General features: G+C 47.7%; 1 protein-coding gene across 5 annotated transcripts in view; it reads right to left on the reverse strand.

Annotated features, from left to right (window-relative positions):
• Window positions 1-317: 317 nt before the first annotated feature.
• Window positions 318-20483, reverse strand: part of LOC144511463 (uncharacterized) — a 60708-nt gene continuing 40542 nt past the window's right edge. For all 5 annotated transcript variants that reach the window (XM_078241843.1, XM_078241847.1, XM_078241845.1 and 2 more), the window contains 6 exons: window positions 19921-20026; window positions 17871-17940; window positions 16844-17360; window positions 15551-15802; window positions 10460-10531; window positions 318-719 (listed from right to left, as the gene is read on the reverse strand). In XM_078241843.1, coding sequence (XP_078097969.1) covers window positions 697-719; window positions 10460-10531; window positions 15551-15802; window positions 16844-17360; window positions 17871-17940; window positions 19921-20026 — 1040 coding nt within the window. In that variant the 3' untranslated portion in view covers window positions 318-696. The remainder of the gene's footprint in view (window positions 720-10459; window positions 10532-15550; window positions 15803-16843; window positions 17361-17870; window positions 17941-19920; window positions 20027-20483) is intronic.

A 20483-nucleotide genomic window follows, 5' to 3' on the forward strand; every position in this document is an offset into this window, starting at 1 on the left:
ATCGCTAGTCTATGAATCCAGAAACTCAGCTAATGTTCTGGGGGACCCGGGTTCGAATCCCGCCACGGCAGATGGTAGAATTTGAATTAAGAATCTACTGATGACCATGAAACGATTGTCGGAAGAACCCATCTGGTTCACTAATGTCCTTTAGGGAAGGAAATCTGCCGTCCTTACCCGGTCTGGCCTACATGCGACTCCAGAGCCACAGCAATGTGGTTGACTCTCAACTGCCCTCCAAGGGCAACTAGGGATGGGCAATAAATGATGGCCCAGCCGGCGACGCCCATGTCCCACGAAGGAATGAAAAAAAAAAGAAAGTTGGTCCAGCAGATGTTTATTAAAGCAATATAACTGCACAGTTTAGTGTTGCAAAAATAATATACAACTTACTGTCTCTCCCCACAGCAAAAGGCACGATTCTCTAAGTTTAATTTGCTAACTGTGCAGGAGGAGGAGTTGCAGTGTAATTTGTAACCATTTGAAAATATATATTTCTCAATCCTTTGGTGTAAAAATTGTAACCATTCCTGATGACCGTTAAAGAATTTCCAATCGGACATGACCAACCCACTAATTCCGTGCGCCTGCCAATTTCGCCTCTGCACCGACTAGTTCTGAACTCACTAAATGGTAGGTTTTGACACGGCTGTTATCTTGTGCACTGATGGGATTTTCCTCCTGAGCTCAGTGCCTTCATTCCAGGGGTCTCGGTGAACCTGTAAATAACACGGACACCAGTTAGCAGGTAACACAAAACAAATCCCGAAAACTGCTCGCTTCCCAAGATGAATCACAGAATCCCTACTGTGCAGAAGGAGGACATTCAACCCATCAAGTCTGCACAGACTGTCCAAACAGAACATCCCACTCAGGCCCTATCCCCGTAACCGCTATATTTACCCTACTGATCCATCAGAAGCAAATCTTCAATTGTAGGCAATAAAATAAAAATTACCCCAACTTGATTTATGTTTAATAAAGAAACTTCATTACTCCAACACTTGAGGCCTCACCCTGGGCCATTCCAAGCTCCCACAAACTCCAGCAGCTTCTTATTTATACTGCGTCAGCTGACCACCACATCATTTTGTCATTGGTTACATAGTTTACTGGGTCAGCTGACCCTTGCAGCATGTTACCATTGGATCTGTTGTAGTGTGACCAATGTTACCATTTGGTTACATTCTAACATAATCTACACATCTTTGGATACTAAGGGGCAATTTAGCATGGCCAATGCACCTAACCTACACATCTTTGGAATCCACTAATTCCCACCGAAAATTCAACCTCCACTTAAAAAGATTTCCGTCTCCTGCCCATTGTCCCCACCAAAGATCCACAGGCTGGACATTGATACAGATCAGGAAATTCATTTGGTTTATTGCAATGTAGCCTTCCGGAATGAAGCAACAGAGCCACGTCACTGCGGTAACTTTCTTGAAGGATTTCAGGTTTCTGTCGCAGTTCGAACCCAGAATATCACACTGCATCAAACTGCCACATATTTCCTAAATTTGTCTTTTGCTTGTATAAATCTATGTCCCTTTATCCTCTCAGTTACACTGGAGGTAATATTTCACAGTAACATTTCACTTGTAGCGCTGCATACTTCTACACCATTCACCCTCTCAAAGATCTTCTCAATCACCTCCAAGTTACTCGCCTCAGTAATTCCAAAGCTTCCTGCTTTTTCTTTCCAAATCTAGCAGAGCAAGTGAAAAAAAGGATGCAGGATTCGAGAGAGGCCTTTTAAAGAAAGATACAAGAGTATTCCTGTCACCAACCACCATGGCGTTAACCATCTTACAAAATCATCTGTATCAGATGACACTGAACCAGAAAAATCAAAGGTGGATCACAGGACCATAAGATCTAGGGGCAGAATTAGGCAATTTGGCCCATCAAGTCTGCTCTGCCATCCAATCATGGCTGATAAGTTTCTCAACCCCATTCTCCTTTTTCCCCCTTACCAAACAAGAACCTGTCTTAAATACACTCAATGACCTGGCCTCCTCTGCGGCAATGAATCCCACAGATTCATCATCCGCTGGCTGAAGAAATTCCTCCTCATCTCGGTTCTAAAGGGTTGTCCCTTTACTCTGCGGCTGTGCCCTCGGATCCCAGTCTCTCCAACTAATGGAAACATCTTCCCCACGTCCACTCTATCCAGGCTTTTCGCTATTCTAGAAGTTTCAATGAGATCCCCCCTCATCCTTCTAAACTCCATCCAGTGCAGATCATAGGGCCCCTTGAGTATGTTTCAACATTCAATATGATCACGGCTAATCTTCTGCCTCAACTTCACGTTTCTGTCCTCTCCCTGAAGGGGAGCGAGTGCATTACGATATCTCCAAAAGCAAGTTCCAGAACCCCGAGATGCAAATCAAATCCAGGGAGCTCTACCCTTTTCAATGGGGTAATATGGAGTCCATATAATGTATATGGACTTTCCCCACATTCTCTGCATTGGACTTCCATCCACATTAATCTGGGTTGACACTACAACATTTCACCAGTTACCCGACATGTACAGCAGTGTCTCCGAGAGCTTCAGATACAACAACGTCCAACCAGACAGCATGAGACTTTTACCAAAGAACAAAGAAAATTACAGCACAGGAACAGGCCATTTGGCCCTCCAAACCTCTACCGACCATGCTGCCTGCCTGAACTAAAACCCCCTACCCTTCCGGGGACCATATCCCTCTATTCCCATCCTATTCATGTATTTGTCCAGACGCCCCTTAAAACTCACTCTCGTATCTGCTTTCACTACCTCCCCAGCAGAGAGTTCCAGGCACCCACCACCCTCTGTGTAAAAAGATCTGTCTCGTACATCTCCATTAAACCTATGCCCCCTAGTAATTGACTCTTCCACCCTGGGAAAAAGCTTCTGACTATCCACTCTGTCCGTGCCTCTCAATCTTGTAGACTTCTATCAGGTCACCCCTCAACCTCCGTCGTTCCAGTGAGAACAAACCAAGTTTCTCCAACCTCTCCTCATAGCTAATGCCCTCCATACCAGGCAACATCCTGGTAAATCTTTTTTGTACCCTCTCCAAAGCCTCCACATCCTTCTGGTAGTGTGGCAATCAGAATTGAACTCTATATTCCAAGTGCAGCCTAACTAAGGTTCTATAAAGCTGCAACCAGTTAACAGTGAACTGATAGAATCCCCTACACAGTACAGAAGGAGGCCATTCGGCCTATTAAGTCTGCACCGTCTCTCCGACAGAGGATCTATCCAGGCCCTATCCCGATAACCCCACATATTTACCTCGCTAATTCCCCTAACCTACATATCTTGGAACACTAAAGGGGCAATTTAGCATGGTCAATCCGCCTAACCTGCACATCTTCGGAGTGAGAGGGGAAACTGGAGCACCCGGAGGAAACCCACGCAGACACTTGGAGAACGTGCAAACTCCACACAGACGGTCAGCCAAGGCCGGAATTGAACCCGGGTCCCTGGTGCTACGAGGCAGCTGTGCTAACCATTGTGCTGCCCAAGAATCCGCAAAGAGTCCAGAGCAAACTGATGAACATTACTGGACAGCACAAGCCATCCCCTTCCACCTTGATCACCCACCTCTTCAACCAGAGTGTGAACAGGGGAGTGACAGGCAGGTAAAGGCTAGGGGTGGTCCATTCAGCCCAACATGATGGCCAGAACCAACCCCTCACCTTACCCCTAAAAAGGAAGACTAGATCATAGAATCCTACAATGCAGAAGGAGGCCATTCGGCCCATTGAGTCTGCACCGACTAAAATCCCATCCAGGCCCTATCCCCATAATGCCATGTATTTACCCGAGCGAATCACCCTGATACCAAGGGGCAATTTAGCATGGCCAATCTTTGGACTGTGGGAGGAAACTGGAGCACCCAGAGGAAACCCACGCAGACACGGGGAGAACGTGCAAACTCCACACAGACAGTGACCCAAGTCGGGAATCGAACCCGGGGTCCCTGGCACTGTGAGGCAGCAGTGCTAACTACTGTGCCACCCTAGACCTACATCTTGCTTTTAAAAAATCCCAAACACACATGGTGAGCAGCTCCAGTGGCTCAGTGCGTTACACACATGGGATTGGTTAGGTCAGGTATTAAAGGATCTGGAACTGTGACAGATAGGTGGAGTCAAGATACATATCAGCCGTGATCTAACAGACCGATGGGATAGGCTTGAGGGGCAGAATGGCCTCCTCCCATATCAAGGCTCCTGGTCACTATCTGACAACCCCTGTTGGAGGTTTGCACGTGTACCCACCAGGCTCAACTGTGATGGCACATCAAGGTCGAATAGCCTACGGGTAATTTAATACACGTGTTTGCAAAAATGACCACTTGGGTGCGAACGACAAGTCAATGAGCAAAAAGAATAATTCATAGGGTTGTCTTGTATTGTACGGACTTCCTCAAATCACCATCTCTGAAACTTGACATTTTCTGATGCAGTGGGAAAGAGAGAGAGGGGAAACAACATGACCTGATTGAGAGCTTGCCCCCAGCAGCTTTTAGGAACAAGCCAATTTTTAAACATTCTTATCCATTTGTTGAGAAAACACAGATCAGGTGAACTACAGATTCAGGAGAGTAGTTCAGCAGCAACAGAGTCATGGTACAAAGAGACAGACTAATGGAAACAAGAATGTGATAATCAATGACCCCTCCCGACATACACCTGGATTATTTGCCGAACACATTCGCTTGCATTAACAGATAAAGGAAACACCACACGAGTGTGTTAAAGCATCCTTTAATACCCAGATTATAGAAAGCACTTAATAGAAAAAAGGCAGTGCTCAATAAAACAGCAATATTGTTATGGGGCATAGAACTCACCTTGTGCTTTATTGTAACCTACAGGCATTGCTAAGTAGTTTTTTTAAAAGGACGTTATTAGTGCCTAACATACAAACATTAGCGTTTATATCAGCAGCTGGAATGTTAAATCCATTGAACAGTCACAAGTTTTAAAAAGTTTTTCAGATGCGGTTGACAATTTAATTCAATTTGCCAGAGACCTTACCCACTCCCTTCCAATATTCAAAACCATATCCGCCCCAACATTCAATAACCATTTCTGTTACATTCTCTGATTAAAAGTTCATCAAAAATATCTCAAGTCTTACAAGTAAACCTGTGGCTGTGCAGTTAATACAGATGCTGGTGAGATTGACAAACTCCTTTGTGATGATATTAAACCCCCACCCCCCACATCAACTAGCAGCATTACATCGAGTAATCGACAGTGCCCTCCATTAACACAATTAGGTAGAAGTGGATGCACAGTTGAGAAAAGGAACACTTTCCTGGCTCCGAGGAAAGAGAGAAAGAGAAATCGGATTGCTCTTGCAAAGAGCTAGCACAGGTATGATGGGCCGAATGGCTTCCTTCTTCCCGTGCTGCACTATTTCTAAGAAAAAAAACTATGATTATTGAAAAGACAAAAGAGAAAATGCTGGAAAATCTCAGCAGGTCTGGCAGCATCTGTGAGGAGAGAAAAGAGCTGACGTTTCGAGTTCAGACGACCCTTTGTCAAAGCTTTGACATTTGGACTCGAAGCATCAGCTCTTTTCTCTCCTTACAGATGCTGTCAGACCTGCTGAGATTTTCCAGCATCAGCTGTAATTTGCTTTTATCCAATAAAAAGACAATTCTTTTCCTTTCCCCGAATTTCTCTCTTTTTCTGAGGACATCATGTCTCACTGGGGCAGGTCTCGAGGCACCGTCAGCCCCAGTTGGTGCACTGAATTTTGACATTTTTAAACGGGGAGAAGTGCTGGTCTATTCAAACTTGGGTACTTATATAAATGGAGTCCGGAACTGGTCCCGGATCCAGAATCACATTGCCTTCACATTCTCAGTCACTGGATTGGACTCCGTATCAGCTCTCCTGCTGAAACACGGTGTCCACTCAGGAATCATAGAAGTTTACAGCATGGAAACAGGCCCTTCGGCCCAATTTGTCCATGCCGCCCTTTTTTCACCACTAAGCTAGTCCCAATTGCCCGCGTTTGGCCCATATCCCTCTATACCCATCTTACCCATGTAATTGTCCAAATGCTTTTTAAAAGACAAAATTGTACCCGCCTCTACTACCGCCTCTGGCAGCTCGTTCCAGACACTCCCCACCCTGTGTGTGAAAAAATTGACCCTCTGGACCCTTTTGGGTCACTGTCTGTGTGGAGTTTGCACATTCTCCCCGTGTCTGCATGGGTTTCCTCCCACACTCTAAAGATGGGCAGGTTAGGTGGATTGGCCATACTAAATTGCCCCTTAGTGCCCCCAGATGTGTAGGTTAAGGGGGTTAGTGAGGTAAATGCGTGGGGTTACGGGGATAGAGTCAGAGGTTTACAGCATGGAAACAGGTCCTTTGCCCTAACTTATCCATGCCGCACTTTTTTTAAACCTGTGAGCAAGTCCCAATTGCCCACGTTTGGCCCATATCCCTCTATACCCATCTTATCCATGTAACTGTCTAAATGTTTTTTTAAAAGACAAAATTGTACCCGCATCTACTACTACCTCTGGCAGCTTGTTCCAGACACTCACCACTCTGAAAAAATTGCCCCTCTGGACCCCTTTGTATCTCTCACCTTAAACCAATGCCCTCTAGTTTTAGACTCCCCTACCTTTGGGAAAAGATATTGACTATCTAGTTGATTTATGCCCCTCATTATTTTATAGACCTCTAAGATCACCCCTAAGCGTCCTACGCTCGAGGGAAAAAAAATCCCATTCTATCCAGCTTCTCCCTATAACTCAAACCATAAAGTCCCGTTAGCATCCTAGTAAATCTTTTCTGCACTCTGTCTAGTTTAGTGTGCACTGCACAGATAAATCTCAAGCACTACCTTACACCACATCAGTCTTGGCTCAGATCCCAGCCCAGACACAGAAGCACAATCCAGGTTTACATTCCAGTGCATTACTGAGGGAGTTCTTTGCCTTCTATATCCTTATCATCATATGGGATCCGAGGTGAGCTTGTAAAATGGATACAAAACTGGCTTGGGCATAGAAAGCAGAGGGTAGCAGTGGAAGGGTACTTTTCTAACCGGAGGTCTGTGACAAGCGGCGTTCCACAAGGATCAGTGCTGGAGCCTCTATTGTTTGTAATATATACATAAATGATTGAGGAAAATGTAGGTGGAGAGATTAGTAAATTTGCAGATGATACAAAAATTGGGGGGTGAGGGGGGGGGGTGCGCGGTGGGGGGGAGGGAGTAGTGGATAGTGAGGAGGATTGTCAGAGGATACAGCAGGATATAAATCAGCTGGCGACCTGGGCCGAAAGATGGCAGATGGAGTTTAACCTGCACAAATGTGAGGTGATGCGATTTGGAAGGTCTACTGCAGAAGGAAAGTATATAGTAAATGGTAAAGCCTTTAGAAATATTAGCATACAGAGGGATCCAGGCGTGCAGATCCACAGTTCCCTGAAGGTGGCAACACAGGTGGACAAGGTGGTCAAGAAGGCGGATGGCATGCTGGCCTTCATCGGTCAGGGCGTTGAGTATAGGAATTGGAAAATCATGTTGCAGCTGTAGGAGACTTTGGTTAGGCCGCATTTGGAGTATTGTGTGCAATTCTGGTCGCCTCACCACCGGAAGGATGTTGATGCATTGGAAAGGGTGCAGAAGAGATTTACCAGGATGTTGCCTGGTTTGGAGGGTATGGACTATGAAGAAAGTTTGAATGAACTTGGATTGTTTTCATTGCAGTGTCGGAGGATGAGGGGGGAAACCTGATAGAGGTTTACAAGATTATGACAGGCTTGGATAGAGTGAATAGTCAGAGTCTTTTCCCAGGGTTGAAGGGTCAATTACTGGGGAGCATGGGTTGAAAGTGAGAGGGGGAAAGTTTAAAAGAGATGTAAGGGGCAGGTTTTTCACACAGAGGGTGGTGAATGCCTGGATCGCGCTGCCGGAGGAGGTGGTGGAAGCGGATTCTATAACAACGTTCAAGAGGCATCTGGATAGATACATGAATAGGCAGCGAATAGAGGGATATGGACCACGTAGAGGCAAGAAAATATTAGATTAGAGAGGCATCTGTGTCGGCACAGACTTGGTGGGCCGAAGGGCCTATTCTTGTGTTGTACTGTTCTTTGATCTCCAGTGTCGGACATGTTATCTTTTGGAAGGAACAATGCCATGGCATTATTTTGCAGGGGTGTTTTTCACGATAGCTTGACCAATTGCTATCCCTCAACCATCTCTATTTTAAACAGACGACCTTGACACCTAATCTGGACCTTGCTGTTCACAAATTGGTTGTAGAATTATAGAATGCTCACAGTGCAGAAGGAGGCCATTCGGGTCCATTGAGCCTGCAATCCCACCCAGGCCCTATTACCCCTTAAACCCACATTATTTACCCAGCTAATCCCCCGACACTAAGAGTCAATTTAGCATGGCCAATCAACCTAACCAGCATATTTCCCCATGGCTAATCATCCTAACCTACACATCGTAGCACAGTAGTGAGCACTGCTGCTTCACAGCTCCAGGGACCTGGGTTCGAATCCCAGCTTGGGTCGCTGTCTGTGTGGAGTTTGCACATTCTCCCCGTATCTGCATGGGTTTCCTCCAGGTGCTCCCGTTTCCTCCTACAGTCCAAAAGATGTGCGGGCTAGGTTGATTGGCCATTCTAAATTGCCCCTTAGTGTCCTGGGATGCATAGGTTAGAGGGGTTAGTGGGTAAATATGTAGGGATATGTGGGTAGGACCTGGGTGGGATTGTGGTTGGTGCAGACTCGATGGGCCGAATGGCCTCTTTCTGCACTGTAGGATTCTATAATTGTGGGACGCCAAGGGACAATTTAGCACGGCTAATCTACACATCTTTCAGACTGTGGGAGGAAACTGGAGCACCCGGAGGAAACCCATGCAGGCACAGGAAGAATGTGCAAACTCCACTCAGACAGACTGTCACCCAAGGTCGGAATTGAATCCGGGTCCCCAGCGCTGTAGAAACATTCATGGAAGATAGGAGCAGGAGGTGGCCATTTGGCCCTTCGAGCCTGCTCCACCATGAGGCAGCAGTGCTAACCACTGTGCCACCTACATTCTAAACAGTAACTGTCGGGGGACTCTGGGGAAATGCAAAGTGCTATAGAAGTGCAATTTTCCTGGTGTGTCTCACAGGAAAAAAAAAGAATCCGGGATTTCCAACGTTCGTAGTAAAGGTGAAAGCCTACTGAGAAAAATCCCCGGGCCAGAGGAGAAGTAATGCGGAGCGAGTGGAAAATATACCCCTTGGACCTCCGCAGCCAGCTAGCTACACAATGGATTCAAGTTGTGTCTGGTAAACACTAAACTCGATGGAAAATTCCAAAACAAAACATCTTGAGTCATTGCACCATCAGTACCTCTGGTTTGCATAAATGGGACGCAAAATTTGTATAAAGTCTACATTTGTGTACACAACAAGTATGTGTGGACATACCCAAAACAGGAGGAGGAAACTGGCTTCTGAACTAGAAAAAGCTAATAGAAACCTTACATTCAATAGCAGAGAAAACAAGAACCTCACCAAGGCAAGACCTTAATCAAACATACCCATCCAAATGAACAAAAGGTTCAATTCATTTACAAATGTGTGTTATTCCCCATGGACTTTGTGGCTGCATTGCTTAATTTAACGCTAATATTAGCTTAAAATACTGTTTCGCACACATGCAACTTTCAGTAGGGTTTAGTCACCACCTAGTTGAGACGAAACCTTGACAGAGACAGGGTGGGACCAAAGTAAGGGGGTCATGGTTCGAATTGTATAGTTGCCTTAGTGATAAGCACCTTGTTAATGTGCCAATGTCTCGCACATCATGTCAAAGAAGTAGTTAACACAAAGCATACTTTCTACTTTTAAAGACACATTAAAAATTGGACATTTGGAGTCTAGTTAACATTCTAGGATCTTCCCAGACAGCCTACTGGAGGCCCAGAATGCCCACTCCAGAAACCAAACACACAGTAACCAAATCCAACACAGAAAAACCGCATCCATTTCTTCAGAAAGTTCCCATTGTTCAGCTAGGAAGAAAGCCAGGAGGTACAGACCGCAGAGGTGTAGAAAAGGGAAGAGATCTCACAAGTAGGTGCAGCCCATGCTTTCCCGAGAGAGCGTGGCAAGAGAGCAGAGTCAGGCAAGAAGAGCGGAGAGCAGGAATTGCAGTTCAGAGTAACAGTCGTGGGATCCGCCCCCAAACTTGACTCCCAGGCCTCGGCCTAGCACCTCAAGAGGCCAAAGGTGTTAATGTTAGCTCCCTGGAGTTGGTGAGCGTTTGCCTTTAAGTCAGGGCAGTAGGAGGTTAGAGATGTTAGGTGCATTGTCTAGTTTGGTTAAGCAAATACTTGAGGTTAGGCAGCATGCTCAAGTTTAGTCCAGAGGGAGAGGAATCTTACGAAAACAAACAGTCTCGTAGCTAGTGATTTGAACTGCACCTGAGCTGGATTCATTGACTTCTGCACGTTCTGTGCTCCGCACTGTCCTTGTGGAGGTTTCCAAGGAATCATCTTTGAGAGAGAGAGGGAGAGAGAGAAATGTATTTAGAGAAAAAAGACAATGTAACTTGCGATGGCAAAATACTGCAGATGCTGGAATCCGAAACAAAATGCTGGAAAAGCTCAGCAGGTCTGACAGCGTATGTGGAGAGAGAATAGAGAAAGATGCCAAGAGCGTCCATTAAGGGATCGGGATGGGAGAATGGCAGAACGAAGGTGCAGATTGTCAGCGGACAACCTAAGGAATGTGGCAGTTCATAGAATAATAGAAACCCTACAGTGCAGAAGGAGGCCATTCGGCCCATCAAGTCTGCACCAACAACAATCCCACCTAGGCCCTATCCCTTTAACCCCATACATTTACCTCACTAATCCCTCTAACCTATGCATCGCGGGACACTTAGGGGCAATTTAGCATGGCCAATGCACCTAACACACACATCAGTTGGCCCCGGGGGGGGGTGGATCTGATCTCTTAATGAACAATCTTTGCTCCTTTCTCAACCTTTGTCATCACTATTTACATTCCCTTTGTCCAATTACAGCCCCACCCCGAACCCAAGTAGTATAAATCTTGTCCGATTTTCTTTGCTTTGAGCTCTGACGAAGGGTCACCCAGACTCGAAACGTTGGCTCTATTCTCTCCCCATTTTCTACTGCTCTAACTTGCAATGTCCGTCTTGCAAGCAACATCACATGTTAAGAACTAAAGATGAGAGAATAAATGTCTTCATAGAATCCCTACAGTAGAGAAGGAGGCCATTCAGCCCTGCACCTATCCCTGTAACCCCACATCCTGCTAATCCCCCCCGAAACTAGGGTCAATTTAGCATGGTCAAGCAACCTAACCCGCATGACTTTGCACCCAGAGGAAACCCACGCAGACACGGGGAGAATGTGCAAACTCCACACAGACGGTGACCCAAGCCGGGAATCGAACCCAGGTCCCTGGCGCTGTGAAGCAGCAGCGCTAACCACCGTGCCGCCAAACAGCATATTGTTGCGTTGCGTGGACATTAGGAAGGACAGCATGGTGCATGGAGAGGGAGGAGGAGAAGAAGAGATTCACTAAGCTGATAAGAGGGAGAAGAGGCTTTTGTTATGAACTTTAAACTTCACCTGAAGGGGCAGTGCTCCGAAAGCTTGTGCTACCAAATTAACCTGTTGGACTTTAACCCTTTAATCTGGCGTTGAGAGACTCCTTACTGAACTTTAAATTGGAACAAAGGATGTGGGATCTGCCAGAGCCAGGTGAAAGAGGGGGAGGTTTTAACATAGCATGAAGGGTCATCCAGACTCGAAACATTAGCTCTATTCTCTCTCCACGGATGCTGTCAGACCTGAGATTTTCCAGCATTTTCTGTTTTCATGGACTGGAAAAACTAGAGTTTCAGTTTAATCTCAGCAAAAGGGGAGGACAACAATGGTAGAAGATTTTTTGAAAAATATAAAACATCTGGACGCAGAACTTGTAGAGGAATAAAGCATTGGGGAAAAAAAAACATTTCAAAAGGGACGCAGTGAAGGAATAATAGTTTCTATTTCAGAAAAGCAGGGCAGGATGGCTGGATTCTGTGTTGTTGGAAGATTCCATGATGGCCTTTATATGTGGGCGGCACGCTGTGAGGCAGTGCTACTGCCCCACAGCGCCAGGGATCCGGTTCGATTCCCAGCTTGGGTCACCTTGTGCAGAGTCTGCACGTTCTCCCCGTGTCTGGGTGGGTTTCTTCCCACAAGTCCGAAAGACGTGCTGGTTAGGGTGCATTGGCCATGCTAAATTCTCCCTCAGCGTACCCGAACAGGCGCCGGAATGTGGCAACAACAGTGGTTAGCACTGCTGCCTCACAGCGCCAGGGACCCGGGTTCAATTCTGGCCTCAGGCGACTGTCTGTGTGGAGTTTGCACATTCTCCCCGTGTCTGCGTGGGTTTCCTCCCACAGTCCAAAGATTATACAGGTTAGGTTGATTGGCCATGGTAAATTGCTCCTTAGTGTCAGGGGGACTAGCTAGGGTACACGTGGGGTTAGGGGGATAGGGCCTGGATGGATTGTGGTTGGTGCAGACTCAATGGGCAGAATGGCCTCCTTCTGTACTGTCGGAATTCTATGACTCGGGGATTTTCACAGTAACTTCATTGCAGTGTTAATGTAAGCCTACTTGTGACACTAATAAATAAACTTTAATTCTGAGAAGGGTGGGGGGTGGGGGAGACTTTGGTTAAAACTTTCCGGCCACGCCAATTGTGACACCCCCCCCCACCTCGGCACATTCTCTGGTGGCAGAGGGTGCGGGAAACACAAAGGTATATTGACGTTGCCGGGACCGGTAGATGCTGCCACCAGCCAATGACGGGGTTGCAGGAAGGTACTCCGGGCGGGGCAGGGGGGGCAAAACCCCACCCTTCACGTATATTTAACACGAGGGTCGATCAGAGAATTGATTAATATCAAGAAACAAATTTCAAGTAACAAGACGCCGCTTCCAGGAACAAATCAATGTCACCACTGAATTTAACACAACAAAAATACAACCAAATTAAATTGACTCTGAATGTGTCATTAACAATCTGCAGATAAAACATAGGGTGGCACGGTGACACAGTGGTTGGCGCTGCTGCCTCAGTGCCAGGGACCCATGTTCGATTCCCAGCTTGGGTCACTGTCTGTGTGGAGTCTACACATTCTCCCCGTGTCTGCGTGGGTTTCCTCCGGGTGCTCCGGTTTCCTCCCACAGTCCAAAAGACGGACTGGTTAGGTTAAAAGCAAATTACTGCGGATGCTGGAATCTGAAACCAGAAGAGAAAGCGCTGGAAAATCTCAGCGGGTCTGGCAGCATCTCCAAGGAGAGAAAAGAGCTGACATTTCGAGTCCAGATGACCCTTTGTCAAAGCTAAAAGGCAGCTATTAGCAGTCATTTCCCCTGGTTTCGATGGCTATGACTCATCTTTCTTTCCCCGCCCCCCCCAGCAGTATAAATATCTTCCACTGAAGCTAAAAGGCATAGAAAAAGGGTTATCGGAACTCAAAACATCAGCTGTTTTCTCTCCTCACAGATGCTGCCAGACCTGCTGAGATTTTCCAGCGCTCTCTCTTTTGGGTGCTGGTTAAGTTGATTGGCCATGACAAATTGACCCTAGTGTCAGGGGGATTAGCAGGGTAAATGCGTGAGGTTATGGGAATAGGGCCTGGGTGGGATTGATGTCAGTGCAGACTCAATGGGCCGAATGGCCTCCTTCTGCACTGTAGGGATTCTATGATCTGGAAATACAGCAATCAGTTATTAAATGCTGACCGACCCATTACATAATTCCACCTATTTTCCCATTTTTTTTAATTCTGCAATTCTTGCCGCACTTTTCCTTTCAAAAAAATCTGGAGGGTTAAGATAATTACTCATAAATCATGCCCTTGTATTGGATTTTTAATGAACCACAGTGAAAAAAAATAATCAATGCTTTGAAAAATGCATGGCATCTTTAAACTGAATCAGCATGGATTAGATTCCTCTGTAGCAACAGGGAAAGGTTTACAATAGGGAAATGAGGGTTAGAATTCTCCAGTCCTGCCCGCGGGCTGGGGGTTCTCCAGTCCCGCTGCTGTGAATGGAGATTTGGCAGAGCGCCAAATTCTCCGTTCTCGCCGACAGCGGTAATGGGGCACGCGAGACTGGAGAGTGCCGATCTCTCAGGAGGCATTCCACCAAGGAATCTTATCGGGTATTCTGAATTACATGGGGTTCAGATGAATTAGAGGAGGGGGAGGCGCACTGGTGTGGGCACACTGGACTAATTATCCAGCAACCCCGGGCAAGATCTGGGGACCCGGGTTTGAATCCCACCACCAGCAGATGGTGAAATTTGAATTCAATAAAAATCTGTTATTAAGAATCTACTGATGACCATGAAACCATGGTCGATTGTCAGAAAAAACCCATCTGGGTTCACAAATGTCCTTTAGGGAAGGAAATCTGCCGTCCTTACCTGGTCTGGCCTACATGTGACTCTGTGGCATAGCTGCCTCAGTGCCAGGGACCCAGATTCGATTCCCGGCTTGGGTCACTGTCTGTGTGGAGTTTGCACGTTCTCCCCGTGTCTGTGTGGGGTTTCCTCCGGGTGCTCCAGTTTCCTCCCACAGTCTGAAAGACGTGCTGGTTAGGGTGCATTGGCCATGCTAAATTCTCCCTCAGTGTACCCGAACAGGCGCCTAGGGGAGTGTGGCGACTAGGGGCTTTTCACAGTAACTTCATTGCAGTGTTAACGTAAGCCTACTTGTGACACTAATAAATAAACTTTATAAACTTACATCCACAGCAATGTGTTGACTCAAATGTCCTCTGGAAAAAATATTTATTAGTGTCACAAGTAGGCGTACATTAACACTGCAATGAAGTTACTGTGAAATTCCCCTAGTCGCCAGATTCCAGCATTTGTTTGGGTACACTGAGGGAGAATTTAGCACGGCCAATGGACCCTAACCACCATGGATTAGATTCCTCTGTGGCAACAGGGAAAGGTTTACAATGAGGAAGTGAGGGTTGGAATTCTCCAGCCTTGCCCGCGGCTGGGGTTCTCCAGTCCCGCTGCTGTGAATGGAGATTTGGCTGAGCGAGGGACTGTGGGAGGAAACCGGAGCACCCAGAGGAAACCCACACAGACACGAGGAGAACGTGCAAACTCCGCACAGGCAGTGACCCAAGCTGGGAATCGAACCCGGGCTCCTGGCGCTGTGAGGCAGCGGTGCTAACCCACTGTGCCACCGTGCTGTTTTGAGGGCAGTTAGGAAAGAGTGATGAATGCTGGCCCAGCCAGCGACACCCACATCCAGCCAACGAATAGAAACAAAATTACATCTGAACCGCACGTGTGATGGCATCAGACCAGTGCAAGGGGCATCCCAAAAAATGCTTATCCTGCAAATTAATCCCAGATCCTGAGGTGGAAAAGGAGGAAGTGTCCTCATCCCATGTATCATTCATGGGAAATTGACCAGACGTTGCCATTTGTTATAACTACAGTTCACAGGGCACACTGACCTGGTCTCCTATTGATCTCCTGTTGTTTAAGCTCCTCTTCTGTTGCCACTTGTGTAGCCACAATGGCGGCAGTGTCATTGCTCTGATCACCCTGGCCAGGGTCAGGCTCCGCCTGTTCCTTCGGGATTTCACCAGTGGGACTGCTGTTCCCGCTCCCGTCTTGCGGAGGCGGCTGGTCGGTCACAGACACAGGCTGTGAATCCGAGGCATGGGACTCGTTGCCGGCGACGACGTCCTCTGGTTTGCTCTCCACTGTAAACGAAAGAACTGCTCGTTACTTCAAACCAAAAACCACCCGAGACTCCCCGGAGCACAGAACAGGACGGGGGATTCTGGAGGGTGCTGGAGTCTTGTCTCCTGACGGGAAAGGCTGCCTCCCAGAAACTGGGATAGGTTTCCGCTCCAGAATCATGACAGCAGAAATATGGGAAAGGAGGCCTCGCTACTCACTCGGTGGAACTGGTGGATGTGAGGATGGCATGGAAAAGGGGAGGCTGGCCAAAGCATTATTTAGGGAGAAGGCAGGAAAATGGGGATGAGGAGCATATCAGCCATGATTGAATGGTGGAGCGGACTCGATGGGCTGAATGGCCTCATTCTGCTCCTATATCTTATGAAATGATCTCGGGGAGATTTCTCCTCTCACTCTGGACAGTTAACACGGTGTTTCAGACTCCAGAATCCGCAGTATTTTACCTTTATCTTAAGAGTTATCTTAGGGCGGCACAGTGGCAAGCACTGCCGTCTCTCAGCGCCAGGGATGCGGGTTCGATTCCCGACTTGGGACACTGTCTGTGCGGAGTCTGTACGTTCCCCCCCCCTTGTCTGTGCGGGTTTCCTCCGGGTGCTCCTGTTTCCTCCCACAGTCCAAAAACACATGGGTTAGGTTGATTAGCCATGCTAAATTGCCCCTTAGCCTCAGGTGGCTTAGCAGCGTAAATAGGTGGGGTTACGGGGATAGGGCCTGGGTGGGAAGTTGTCGTTGCAGACTCGATGGGCTGAATGGCCTCCTTTCTCCTGTTCGGGGAATTAGTAGGGCAAATACATGTGGTTATGGGGATAAGGCTGGGGTGGGATTGATGCCAGTGCAGACTCAATGGGCCGAATGGCCTCCTTCTGCACTGTAGGGATTCTATGATATTTACATGGCATGCTGCCTGGGATTCGGGAGCTAGTTATTTGGTTTGGGGCAAGATTAAAAAGAGGTAGGGGAAAAGCGGAGGAATAAACAAAAAGAGGTTCTATTGGACTTGCCCCCACCCCAACCTCTTCCCCCGCCCAACCCCAGCTAACCTTTATCGTTACACTCCTCCTCCTTTGTGGTGTTAGCCACTTGCAATGGACTCTGTTCCATATTGCTTCTTGGTGAAGATGTTTCCATCTCCTCCGCCCAATCCTTCACTGGGTGATACTCATCGAGTGAGAAGGGACTCAGGGGTTTGGAGGCGGTTTCTTGAACCTGGACAGCTTCGTCCTTCGGAGGAATGTGAAGTTTGGGAGCCTCCCTGGGCTTCCTGATCCGCTGCTGTTTGGCACCAATCTCGGGGCTTGTGTCGGCACGCTGCTTTCCTTCCACCACCTCCACCGTTTCTCCAACACCTTTCTTCTCCTCCGCCTTGTCAAGCTCCGTTATTTCCTTCAGTTCGTCCTCACTGTCGGACACACCTTCTCCCACTATTTCCTCTTCACCGTCACTGGCATCTTCCCATTCATCCTCGTCGTCTGCCTCATCCACGGGTGATTCTTCCGTCTTGGCTTTGAGCTCAGCGAGCTTCAGATCTTCAATGGGTTTTCCTTCCGATTCCTTTTCCTGCAAGGAGCAAAATGGAGAGGATGATTCTCTGTGCTTCATAGATTTGGCAACTTGAACGCAAATATGAGTGGCAGGGTGGCACAGTGGTTGGCAGTGCTGCCCCACAGCGCCAGGGACCCAGGTTCGATTCCCAGCTTGGGTCACTGTCTGTGCGGAGTCTGCACGTTCTCCCTGTGGGTTTCCTCCGGGTGCTCCGGTTTCCTCCCACAGTCCAAGAGACGTACTGGTTAGGTGGATTGGCCATGCCAAGTTGCCAGGGGGATTAGCAGGGTAAATATGTGGGGTTACATGGATAGGGCCTGGGTGGGACTGTTGTCAGTGCAGACTTGATGGGCTGAATGGCCTTCTGTGCTATAACCATTCTACAATTCCATGATCTCCCTCCACAGTACAGCCCAATCTGTCAATTCCCCCACAACAGGTTCATCACATTTGGCCTTCATTTGCACCTCATTCTATTTTGACACAAAGGGACTGTAAGAATGCCCCCCACCCCCACGTGCCCACCTGCTGCTCTTCACTTCTTTGCTTCTGTTCATGTTCTGCTTCACACGTTTCCCAGCGATTGTCGTGCATACTACAGAGGAAAGAATGGAAAAGCGTTTCAGCACCAGAGAACCAAACACACAAAGACAATGCACTGCTTAAAACAATACACCCCCCACATCCACTCCTAGCTGTTGCTCTTTCATACCACTTGAACTCAACTCCTTCCTGGCTAAAATCGCTGAGGGTCGGGAGTGTCTGGAATGAGTTGCCAGAGGCAGTAGTAGAGGCAATTTTGTCTTTTAAAAAGCATTGAGACAGTTACATGGGTAAGATGGGTATAGAGGGATATGGGCCAAATGCGGGCAATCGGGGCTAGCTTAGTGGTTAAAAAGAAAAGGGCGGCATGGACAAGTTGGGCCAAAAGAGCCTGTTTCCATGCTGTAAACTTCTATGATTCTATGACTCTACCACCAGCCTGCTGTCTCCCAGTGCCAGAAGCCTGGGTTCAATGTGTTGGGTGACTGTTTGTGTGGAGTTTGTATGTTCTCCCCGTGTCTGCATGGGTTTCCTCCAGGTGCTCTGGCTTCCTCTAACACTCCAAAGATGTGTAGGTTAGGTGGATTGGCCATGGTAAATTGCCCCTTATTGTCCCGAGATGTGTAGCTTAGGTGACTTGGTCATGCTAAATTGTCACTTAGTGTCCAAAGATGTGCAGGTTAGCTGGATTGGCCACCCAAGTGAAGGCAAGAGAAATGTATTTTAGAAGAAAGCTCGGACTGGCCATTCTGTTACCAATGGCAGCCATTATTGGGCTGGCAAAACCCGCTTGGAAATTAGTTTTCACATTGTCAGGGAAGTCCATTCGCTCGGCCCCCATGGAGCAGGAACACCAGTGGGGAAAATTTGTTTCTGGCATCTGGGCAGAGTAAATAGGGAGTGACTGTTCCCACTGGGAATGAGGGGGCACAGAATCAAAGGCAATGGTCAAAGAAGCAAAGGAGACAGGCAGAGAAACTTCTCCATCCAGTGAGTCGTGAAGATCTGAGTGCGCTGCCGGGGAATGTAGTGGAGGTGGATTTGGTTGGGGCATTTGGATTATTATCCGAGGGGAAAGAGTGTGGAGGCCTAGGTGGAGCAACGGCACGAGGCGAATTCTTCATTCGGCGTGCTGGTGCTGACATGATGGGCTGAATGGCCTCCCTGTGTGCTGTAACCGTTCTCCAATTCGGTGCTGTGAATTTTATCAAGACGACTCGAGACTAGGACCAAGGGCACATAGTAAAGGGACGACCATTTAGAACCGAGAGGAGGGGGAATTTCTTCAGCCAGAGGGTGGTGAATCTATGGAATTCATTGCCACAGAGGCAGCCGGGTCATTGAGTGTATTTAAGAGAGAGAGAGATAGGTTCTTGATTGGTAAGGGGGTCAAAGGTTACAGGGAAATAATAGGAGAATGGAGTTGAGAAACTTATCAGCCATGATTGAATGGCAGAGCAGACATGATGGGCCAAATGGCCTAATTCTGCTCCTACCCCATATGGTCTTATCAATATCTGTGAGCATTTTACAGCAGGAAGTGTGGTGGGACACTAGCTCTGTACAGTTCCCCCACTTTCCTTGACCAGGGGTCGTCACCTTAAACAGAGCTCAGTTAGAGCAGCATGGCAGCACAGTGGTTAACACTGCTGCCTCCCAGCGCCAAGGACCCGGGTTCGATTCCCGGCTTGGGTCACTGCCTGTGTGGAGTCTGCACATTCTCCCCCGTGTCTGCGTGGGTTTCCTCCGGGGGCTCCGGTTTCCTCCCACAGTCTGAAAGACGTGCTGGTTAGGGTGCATTGGCCGTGCTAAATTCTCCCTCGGTGTACCCGAACAGGCACCGGAGTGTGACGACTAGGGGATTTTCACAGTAACTTCATTGCAGTGTTAATGTAAGCCTGCTTGTAAATTTTTTAAAAATCAGTTCTAAACAGGGTCCGAAGGAGAACCTCTTGGACTGGGCAGTCCAACAAAAGAGGAACGTAGCAAAGGCAAGAATTCTATTTGACAAGAATCAAGATACTTTTCCTACCTGTAATTTTTACCCCCACGTTTGTCTCTCCCTCGCTTGGAATCCTTATTCCTGGGCTGAGAAATAAAGTCGGAAATTGTTGGCGGTCTGGGAGGGCGATGATCATCTGGAAAAGAGGGGGGCGTTACCAGCGACACTCTCCAGAACATTAACGAGACCCCTCCCACCCCCAGAGAAAAGAGGGCCACCTCACTGAACAGAGGTGGAGATGCCGGCGTTGGACTGGGGTGGGCACAGTAAGAAGTCTCACAACACCAGGTTAATTTGCTGGACAGACTTTTCATTGTTACTCAACTTGGCTCGGGGTGAGTTTTAGCCACTCAGTAACAATACTCGGAATTCCCCGAAAACATTCCCATTATTGTCTACGAAACCCGTGAGTTTTACAGCTCTGCTGAAGACAAGGTGGCGACATTCTCAAAGACGACAGGAATAAATACCATCGAATCCCTACAGTGCAGGAGGCCATTGAGTCTATACTGACCACGGTGGCACAGTGGTTAGCACTGCTATCTCAGCGCCAAGGACCTGGGTTCAATTCTGGCCTTCAGTCACTGTGTGGA

This window comes from Mustelus asterias, chromosome 24, assembly GCF_964213995.1.
Source record: "Mustelus asterias chromosome 24, sMusAst1.hap1.1, whole genome shotgun sequence".
In the NCBI taxonomy this organism is placed as follows: Eukaryota; Metazoa; Chordata; class Chondrichthyes; order Carcharhiniformes; family Triakidae; genus Mustelus; species Mustelus asterias.